The sequence below is a fragment of the Quercus robur genome, chromosome 2 (assembly GCF_932294415.1).
Source record: "Quercus robur chromosome 2, dhQueRobu3.1, whole genome shotgun sequence".
Lineage (NCBI taxonomy): Eukaryota > Viridiplantae > Streptophyta > Magnoliopsida > Fagales > Fagaceae > Quercus > Quercus robur.
Genome location: NC_065535.1, coordinates 26,010,021 through 26,020,434, shown reverse-complemented (window position 1 = coordinate 26,020,434; position 10,414 = coordinate 26,010,021). Strand labels below are relative to the sequence as shown.

General features: G+C 31.2%; 1 protein-coding gene across 1 annotated transcript; it reads left to right on the top strand.

Annotated features, from left to right (window-relative positions):
- The first annotated feature begins 523 nt into the window (after positions 1 to 523).
- LOC126713064 (pathogen-related protein-like) lies at positions 524 to 1,970 on the top strand. Its single transcript, XM_050412709.1, has 4 exons — positions 524 to 724; positions 824 to 956; positions 1,049 to 1,350; positions 1,446 to 1,970. The coding sequence occupies exons 1-4, from the start codon at positions 593 to 595 to the stop codon at positions 1,590 to 1,592; spliced, it is 714 nt and encodes a 237-aa protein (XP_050268666.1). The 5' UTR covers positions 524 to 592; the 3' UTR covers positions 1,593 to 1,970.
- Positions 1,971 to 10,414: the final 8,444 nt, after the last annotated feature.

Below are 10,414 nucleotides of genomic sequence, written 5' to 3'. Positions count from 1 at the left end.
CATAAGGAAATGGAAAGGAATGGAATGTATTTAAGTAAGAGAAATGAATGGAAAAGAATGGAATATAATAGAATTAAGTAACCTTGATTAGATGTTTTAAAATAAATGAATGGAAAAAAAATGAAATAAATGGAATGTAAGTAATCTTGTTTGGGAGTAACATTGAGGGAATGAAATTGAATAATTTTATGACAATATTACTATTAGACCCCTATTTTAAAATAAATGATTGAATATATAGGGGTATTTTGGGAGTTTTAGTAAAAAAATTTATTAAATCTAATTCTATTTCCTCCTATTCCTCTTAATTTCAGGAGAAATGAAAATTTGAGATTTTAAGGGAATAGAGAGGAATGAGTGTTCCTTTCTACCCATTCCATTATCTCCCACTTAAACTCTCAAATAAGAGAATAAATTTTTCATTCCCTCTATTAAAACTCTTATACAAGAAAAGAAGAAAATGAAAGAATATTCTAAAATTATTCTTTTAATTCATTTCCATTTCATAGGAGTCAATATATAAATCTAATATCCTTCTGTGCTATGGAATTCAACTCAAACAACATTAGCTTTTCTTGTAAGTGATCAGGTAATGGCATCCTCAAGTGTTGGGCAAGACAAGTATCGATCCTTCTTGAGTGAAGAAGTGAAGAACACCAAATGGAGGTTTGGGGTACCTAACTATGATGTTGTCAATAAGCTCTTTGAAGAAGGCAGAACTAAGGTCTCCCTTTCTCTCCTTTCTTATGTGTGTGTGTGTGATATCTTTATCTCATCTGATTAGTTCAAAGGTTTTTTTTTTTTTTTTCTTTTTTGGGTGAAGATATGGCTTCCTGGGTCACTTGAAGAAAAGGTGCAGAACTTTGTAAAGACATGGGAAATGGAATTTTTCCATAAGACCGACCCAGATGAGTTTAAATCCATTGATCCCAAGAAATTTACTTTCAGCGTAAATGGTATTCATTAATTACAAAGAAATAAACTAGATTTCAAAGTTTTCAAGGTTATGTGATCTTGGAATGTTTATCATATATATTTGTGTTGTCAGGACGGAAGGCTTTAAATTTGGAAGAAATAGGCAAACTTGGGGGAGGCTATAATCCGCTACTTCAGACCTCCCTGCCAGAAAAACTCAGGGTTTACAATCCAGATGAAGAAACAGCGGCTTCTTCTCATAAAGTTTTCACTACAACATTCCCACGTGGGTTTGCTTTGGAGATTCTCCAAGTTTATACTGGGCCACCTGTGATGGTGTACAAGTTCAGGCATTGGGGTTATATGGAGGGCCCTTTCAAAGGCCATGCCCCAACTGGAGAGATTATTGAACTCTTCGGAATTGCCATTTTTGAGGTTACCCTTCAACAATATCTTTCTTTTCTTCTCTATTTTTCTTACTATTGTTGTCTACTTTTGTATAATTCAATTCTTTTTCCATGTTGAAACAGGTGGATGAGCAGATGAGAGTAGTGAAGGTGGAGTTCTTTTATGACCCTGGACAGTTACTTGGAGGTCTTCTGAAAGGCACTAGCTTGGATGGTTCTTCTGCTGAAGAGCCAAGTTCAAGCTGCCCTGTGCTCAGGAGCACAGGGTAGAATTAGATATTAACATGGAAGATTATGTAATCACACTTGTCTTTTTTTATCTTTTGATTTTGTATAATAACGTTAAAGGTCGAGCTTTAGTAGGAAGGTAGCTTTCTACCAGAAGTGTCCCGGATTGGTCCATTCCAGCCACTATCTTTAATGTGTCTGAGATGGCTAAGTTTTTACTTTTCTGTCAGTTGTTCTTTTGTTTGGGTTAGGGGATGTTGCAATTCTTCAGCCCGTGGAGCTGCTAGATTTGCTTTAAATTCTAGGATGTCTTTTACTTTCAGTAAGGATAATCTCTCCCCCAGCTTTGGCTGCTGTATGTAAGGAAGATTACCATCTTTGTTCCCTTTTTTTCAGCAATAAATTGAAGTTTATCATTAATATATATATATATATATATATATATATATGCGTACTGATTGCAAGAACTTTCTTAGTTGTAATAGCTTAAATATACTTTTTTATTTTATTTTTATTTTTAATATTATAAGTAAACATTATACTAATTTGGTATAATTTGGTAGAATGTAATAGTCAATAACAACTTGTCAATTAAAATTTATTTATTGTGAAAATATTATAAATATAACATTTTTTGTTCTTTTTAATGATTGACTAATTTTTGGGATTCTATTGAGCAAAATTTGGAGGCTTTATTTCACTCGGGAGCCTTAGGGTTTTGCCTCACTCACTCGCCTATAGCATTGAGCCGGCCTGTGTTAGGCAATTCTAGTGGAACCCAAAGTCAAACTTGGGTAATTTCTTTACTCCTATTGCATGGTGTTCTCTGTGCTGGCCTCAAAATCTTAGTGGGTTGGGCTTTAGAATTTAGGCATTTCTGGGGCTTTAATCAGGCCTCTAAACTCGCTTTTAGTGCGTGGTCACAAATAAAAATTGCCCTTGTGTTAATTTTACTCATGGGCGACTACGAAGTTCATAAGAATTCGTTGCACCACCAATGGAAAGGTTGTAGACGAACACCCTATTGGACATTACCAGAGGCTGGGAGTGTTAAACTAAAATGTCGACGCTGAGGTTGAGAGATCCTTCTCTGTCATTGCTGTTGTGGTCAAGGATTGGAGAGAGGAGTTGGTATTTGCAGAGCTACACGGAAAAAGGTAAAACACCAATCTCACTCTCCAAGTGGAAGCAAGCCTTGCTCTGGGCAGTCCTTTGTCTTCGAATGGGATTCAAAGATATGCATGCTATCAAGCTTTCTTTTCCCAACTTTGATATACCTTGGAGTTGGAGGATTAGAAATCTGGTGTTCAGGGGCGGAGTTAGAAATTTTTGTTTGGAGGGCCGATTTGTGTTGTTAATTTATTAGTCTATACAAAATTTTATACACATACACAAACACATGGAGGATTCTGGCATTTTACCCCTAATTTTGAAAAAAAATTAGCAACATGCCCCTGTTTGCAAACTATATAGGAGCGTGCCCCTGTTTCGATACTCGATTATCCTAAAATTAAGTTCAATTAAATACTCGATTTGTAGAAAATCGAGTTATGCCCGATCAAACTTAAAAAAAAATATAAAAAAAAAATTTTCATGGAACTTGAGTTTCAGGAAATTGAGTTCCATGCAAAAAAAATTTTATAAGTGTGATTGCTCTATATTCAGGGAGCCCTATAGTGGCGTTTTTAAGCCCTATAGTGACGTTTTAAGGCCATATAGCGGCGTTTTTCTGCAAAATTTTTAATTGTGTAATCGCTTTGTTCTGGTGCCCTGTAGTGATGTTTTAAGGCCCTATAGTGACGTTTTAGAGCCCTATAGCGGCGTTTTCCTGCAAAAAATTTTTATAAGTCTCATACCAAGAAGTTCAAGGGGCCCTATAGCGGCGTTTTGGAACTCGACTTCCCTAAAATCGAGTTCGATGCTTTTTTTTTTTTTTTTTTTTTAGTTTTATTTGAAATAACTCGATTTTCTACAAATCGAGTATTTTAATGAAACTCGATTTTAAGGTAATCGAGTATCGAAACAGGGACATATCCCTATATAGTTTCGAAAAAGGGGCATATTGCTAAATTTTTTAAAAATTATGGGCAAAAGGCTAGAATCTCTCAAACACATGTATCTATACACACACAAAAAATTAGTATCTATCATAATGAATCCTTAAAATTAAATGTTTCATAAAATTAAATTAATATTTCACCATTTTCCATAGTAAAATCCTTACAATTTTCATTTTCAATATAAGTTACCAAATTGTTTACTGTTGTGAGTAAAATGAAAATTCAATTAAATTAATGAAGTGTTTAAAGACATAAATGATCCAAAACTTTAAAAAATACAAGAACACATATTACCATAAAAAATGAATTTGAGAAACAATATGTTCTCTAGAACTACTAGACAAATTGAACAATTTTTTTTAAGAACATTATTGGACCAACTCAAAGAATTGGGAGGGCCAAGTCCCATTTTTGAGGACTAATTATTAAAATATTAAATATTTCTATATAGTAAAAAATAAATTTCAAAAATTGCCCCCTCCACCTTAACATGTAGCTCCGCCCCTGCTGGTGTTAGAATCGTCTTTTACCTTGTCAGATTTTTGTCTAGATCATTCTTTTAGCTGGGTACCTAGAGATACTTCTCAATAAAAATAAAAAAAAGCTGGGTACCTAGAGATGTAAATACTGCTGCCCATGCTTTAGCATTTTGGTCTTTTGACTTATAATCTTGTGGGTTCTTTTGATTTGGGGTGCTGCCCTCCTGCTTTCTATGAGGCCTTATTCTTCGGTATATCCATTAATTTCTTACGCTCTCTCAATTCCTTCTTTTGCAATCTACTCTTTCCTTTGATATTTTGATTTTCAATTTTTAACATATATAATAAATCTAAGGGCACAGTCAATTTTACAATTGCGGGTGGGTTCCAGTTATAGTAAGTTTAACGAGTAAAATCATTGATGATTGAATAAGGGATTTGGGTTTAATATTTGCCTACACTAAAAATCGATTGGTATCTTGGTCTAATGATAAAGAACTATTATCGGCGCGAATGCTATAGATTGAAACTCTCTAAAAAAAAAAAAAATTTACAATTGCAGAGGTCACAATTTTTGTTTGGTGTGTAGTAAATGTGATGTAAATGGTGGTCCAGTGTCAAAGTAGTGTATTACAAATTATAGTCTAACATGTTAATAAGTTGTGTAATTTGTTGTGTCTATAGCATACGCATTGTTAATTTAGTTGTTATCAAACTCATTTTATGATATCTTTTTTTGCTTTGTCTTTCTTATATAGTGGTTCTATCTATGGTTCTTTTATTTTGTTTTCTACTCTTTAAAATTATGAATAAGGAGAATAAATGCAGTCTCTTATAGTTGAACAAAGGAATAGGTTCGAATCTTACCAATATATATATATATATATATATAAACTAATTGTTATATTGGCTTGATGGTAAGAGTAATCATCATGGAGTAGACATCATTGATCCAAATCACATGCAAGTCTATATATTGTTGGATCAAATAAAAATATTTAAATTTCATATGAATAAAGAGTGAGAAGTTTAGTGTTAGTGTTCAAAAAATGAGTGAATTATAAGCAAGAGATTATATATATATATATATATATATATATGACAAGATCAAGTTACACTTACAATATTACACCACTTAATATATTTTTATGAGTTTAATAATTTGAAAACCCCACCGTTGGATTACATGTTCTCTATTTTCTTAACCAGAATACCAAATTTCACACTAGTTGTAAGTTATTTACTATTCAATCTACAAACTCAATTTTTATGCATAGTTTTACCATACAAAATGTAAAACTTAAATATTTTATAAATGAGATAGTTATTGATCTTTAATCGTTTTGAAATTTTGCAACCATGAAAGGTATAAGAAAATGTAATCCAATGCTAAATTTATCAAAATTTGCATCAAAAAAAAAAAAAAAATAGTGGTATAAGTCTTTTGTGTTTTTGAAGTCCAAGATTCAAGCCTGGACAACTCAAGAGAACATAAATTAATGTAATCTCGACACTTAGCTCAACAACTAGTCGATTGATCGAGAAAAATAGATTATGAATCCAAATCAGGCCCAACAAGTTTTGCTAGATATTAAATAATTGATTAGGGGTGACTTAAACTTTTTTTTGAGAGTTGCGATTATGTTGCCTAGGGTTTAGTAACCAAGTACTCTATCACCATCATGCTTTGAAGATTTGAAAACTGGTGATTACGTTGAAGTTGTTGCACATCGCAAGTTGCTGTGGAAATCTTCAAGACGATTACTGAACTCATGAATGGTGTGTTTGTGTGAAGAGAGTATGTTGTAGAAGAGTCCAATGATTTGGAGCTGCATATGGTTAGGTTAGTAAGTATTAGATGACGTAGCAATATAATTAAGGCTAATTTTATTGTGTAAACTTTGATTCCATTAGTGTATATGTTTCATTAAGTGTGGCGATAAACCTCATTGAGTTTTTTTCAATTAGGGTTTTCTCTTCATAACCGTATCACTTGTGTTATTTTCTTTCTTCACTTTATTTTAATGATATTGGTTTGTTGTGATTAACCATAAAGGAAACGTGCAAGCATACTAATAAAATCGACATATAAAACTTTTGTAATTGTTTGCAATCAGGATCTAAATTTATGTGGGTATGCTTTTGAAATCACTTGGTTTCAGAAGTTTATTTCCTAAGAAATAAATCAAGTTTCTTATCTTTAAAATTAATGTTTTTGTTAGGAAGTTATTTATCATTTTTATTTTTCAGCTTATGATTTTGGGAAAAAATTCTGCATGGGTAGAAAATTTTAAAATTTTTTTTCTTGTTTTTGAAAAAAAAAATGTTCTGGTTTAATTTATAAAATTTAATAAAACTATATAAAGTATTTTAAAGCCTATGCAACCATCTTCTATATAACTTCTTCCAACCTTTAACTACTAATATTGGTCTTCATCTTCTCTTTTTCCTTGCCACATTCCCCCTAGCTATATACCAAGCGTTACCAATAAAAATCTAGAAATGCTTTTATTACTATATTCCTTTCAAATTGATACTATGGGGACCGGCCTAGAATAATAGGCTGGACGGGCCCTGGGCCCGTTCGAGGGCTGGCCCGTCCGAGGAGACATCGTGGCCCAGGCAATCTTTATTTAGGCCCACGGGGGCAAAGAAAACATGTCCGAGGAGTAATTCCTCCTCGGACATTGCAAAATCCGGATCAAAGGTACGCCCCAGCCACTGTAGTCCAACCTCCAAACATGTAAAAAAGAAGGGAACCAGAAATATCTCATCAAAGATTGCCACTACCATATTAAATGCATCACAACTATTCTCCTGACCGCATTAATGAGGAGAAGACCCCTGAACAATGCTACCTTGAACACTGCAACTCACAAAGAATTGATAAGTGTGTCTAATGGGACAGGTGCTCGAGTAGGGGTTTGGATAATCAACAAGTGTAAAGCTCAGATGATAGGAGAGAACCTATATAATATGTAAGAGTCCCCCAAGAGAAGGGGACGGGAAAAAGAAAGAAAAGGAACACAGGAGAAAAATTTCACTGTACAAATGATGCCCATGAATAAAATTTCTCTCTTCACGTCCATCTTCTTTGTTCTCGTTTCTGTATTTCCATAGCCCATGCAACAAACCGTCTAAGCTAACTGAAAACAAGTTATTTAACCCATACTCTATAAGAAATTCATTGTGTGGAACCTTTTGGGCCAAGACTTAATCAATAAGGATTGGACCATTAAAATTGTGCTCCTACAGATACATCATTTAATATATTGAAAGCAAATTCATGTGAATGTGAACTGAATTCTTTCGATTTCAAATGACTTGTTCTAAAATTTACTTATGGTTTACATAGTTAAACCTTTGGAAACTCATTACCACAATTAGTACATATTACTTAAAAAAGCGTCACTTGACTTATATTTTATCAAAAGTCACAATGCTAAAGAACTCTCAATTAAATAAACTATTATTTAGAGAAAATGCTATACCATATAGCATTTTTCCTTGCCCATCACTTAACTTTCTATAATATATTTCTTTTCTACAAGTTTCAATTTCTATAAACACAAATTATTTAGTAGAAACTTTCACATATAAGTCCTTTCAGGGGCCCCTCAAAAAAAAAAAAAAAAAGTCCTTTCAGGGATACCGGGTGGTGGGCTTAATGAACTTGAGAATGTGTTGTAAACATGTTTTTAAAAACTAGTACAGTGAAAAAACTGAAAAATTGACTGGTTATCGGTTTTCTGGTTAGACCAAGATCTAACTAGTGGTCAAATTAGTGACGTCATAAATAATTTAATTAATAATTTTAAAATAATAAAAAATATATATTTAAGTTTTTTAACTAAGAATATTCAGTTAAACACACACATATATATATATATATATAATATATATATATATATATATATATATAAAATTTTAAAAATAATATAAAAATTTAAAAATAATGTGAGTTTAGTATTCGTGGGAAATAAAAATAACAAAACCCACAACTCATATATAAAAATTTTATACCGGTTAAGAATCAAATTAACAATATATAATATATATTTATTATTATTATATATTTAATACTTATATATATATACTAAGTACTGACATGGCTTTCCCTCATGAGTTGTCCGGTAAGTCACTTTGCTTATTTCAAGAACTTGTAACGTGGCTATTGGAGGTGAGTGAGACATAGACAAGACATAGAAAAAAAAAAAAAAAAAAAATCATTCTCCTTCATTAATACTTCACCTTGCCCTTCTTTCAAACTTCCATTTCTCCTTTCAAACTTGTCACTTCAGACCGAAAGCTAAAGTAATTCTCACACTCACCTCTCTCGGTCTCAAAATATTTTTGCTACTAAATAAAAAATTTCAAGAAGTTGATGTTTTCGAGGTAATTCATATTTACCTTAAAAATAATCAAGAATCACATTTTAATCTTTAGTTCTTTACCTCTCTCTCTTTCCATTGATTTTTTTTTCCTTCCCACATTTTTGGATCATCATTCTTATGGGTTTTAGGTGAGATTTGAAGGGAAAAAAAAATGCAACTTTTTTTTTTTTTTTTTGTTGCAAAATGCATACATCTAAACATTATTCTAATCCGGTTCAATTGGCCCGGTTTTCGATTTCCACGTTGAATCCCCAGTTATCGGTTTTTTTCACTTTTCTTTTTAATTTTTGATTTTTAAGCATAACCAGACCGGACTATTAGTCGGTTCCTTGTTGAGCCGGTCCGGTTTGATTTTTAAAACCATGGTCGTAAATTCAGAGGTTTCAAGTTTTAGTTTCCACACTATCAATTTGTGGAGTTTCTAAGGTGTTTCATGTAGGTAGGGAGTAGAATAGTTCAGCTAAAGGTTTTGGTTTTTTTTTTTTTTTTTTTTTTTTTTTTAAATTTTTTTTTAAATTTTTTAATTTTTAATATATATATATTTATATAGGGTAAGACTTAGGTGCAACATTTAGGTACTGTTCCTTAGGTTTCTCTCTTAATATTCTACCGTGAGGATTTGTTCTCATAGGATGAAAGTGTATTTTTTAGTTAAGTAGCCACATGGTTGAATCTTAAGAGGGGAACCTATGGAACACCTAAGGTATTGTACCTAAGTTTTGTCCATATATATAACCCTAACCATATATTTTGTCTTTTCCTAAATGAATATTAGAATTATATGAGGTATTCATGCTCTAATTGACTTGTTTATCATGATTTTTGAACTAATATCCTTTCAAGACCATTAAAATGAATGCTTTAATTTAATATATTGCAGTTATAGGTCATTTGTCTCACATGATCATTGAAACTTATTGCATTTTGCAAAATACCTAACTTATTAACAAGTCAACAGAAAAATTATTATCAGACCTTGTGACCCTAGCAAAAAGATATTGCTTAAACTAAAAGTAACTTAATTTGAAAATTATCATATTTTTCAAAGTCACACTTTTCAACAACACTTATTTGAACAAAATATTTTATGAATCAATCAATTATATATATATATATATATATAAAATATTTATTTCATCGAAAAAAATCATAAAAAAATATAAAATTATATATATTTCAATTCTTTCTAAAACACCTAAGGTATTGTATTTAAGTTTTGTCCATATATATAACCCTAACCATATATTTTGTCTTTTCCTAAATGAATATTAGAATTATATGAGGTATTCGTGCTCTAATTGATTTGTTTATCATGATTTTTGAACTAATATCATTTCAAGACCATTAAAATGAATGCTTTAATTTAATATATTGCGGTTATAGGTCATCCGTCTCACATGATCATTGAAACTTATTGCATTTTGCAAAATACTTAACTTATTAACAAGTCAACAAAAAAATTATTATCAAACCTTGTGACCCTAGCAAAAAGATATTGCTTAAACTAGAAGTAACTTAATTTGAAAATTATCATATTTTTCAAAGTCACACTTTTCAACAACACTTATTTGAACAAAATATGTTATGAATCAATCAATTATATATATATATATATATAATATTTATTTCATTGAAAAAAATCATCAAAAAATATAAAATTATATTTATTTCAATTCTTTCTAAAACACCTAAGGTATTGTATTTAAGTTTTGTCCATATATATAACCCTAACCATATATTTTGTCTTTTCCTAAATGAATATTAGAATTATATGAGGTATTCGTGCTCTAATTGATTTGTTTATCATGATTTTTGAACTAATATCCTTTCAAGACCATTAAAATGAATGCTTTAATTTAATATATTGCGGTTATAGGTCATCCGTCTCACATGATCATTGAAACTTATTGCATTTTGCAAAATACTTAACT

Excerpts from the sequence above, each read along its gene's own strand:
- LOC126713064 (XM_050412709.1), top strand. The coding sequence starts at position 593 with ATGGCATCCTCAAGTGTTGGGCAAGACAAGTATCGATCCTTCTTGAGT. Across the intron at positions 725-823 it reads TTGAAGAAGGCAGAACTAAG|ATATGGCTTCCTGGGTCACT; the intron begins GTCTCCCTTTCT and ends TTTTGGGTGAAG. Across the intron at positions 1,351-1,445 it reads TCGGAATTGCCATTTTTGAG|GTGGATGAGCAGATGAGAGT; the intron begins GTTACCCTTCAA and ends ATGTTGAAACAG.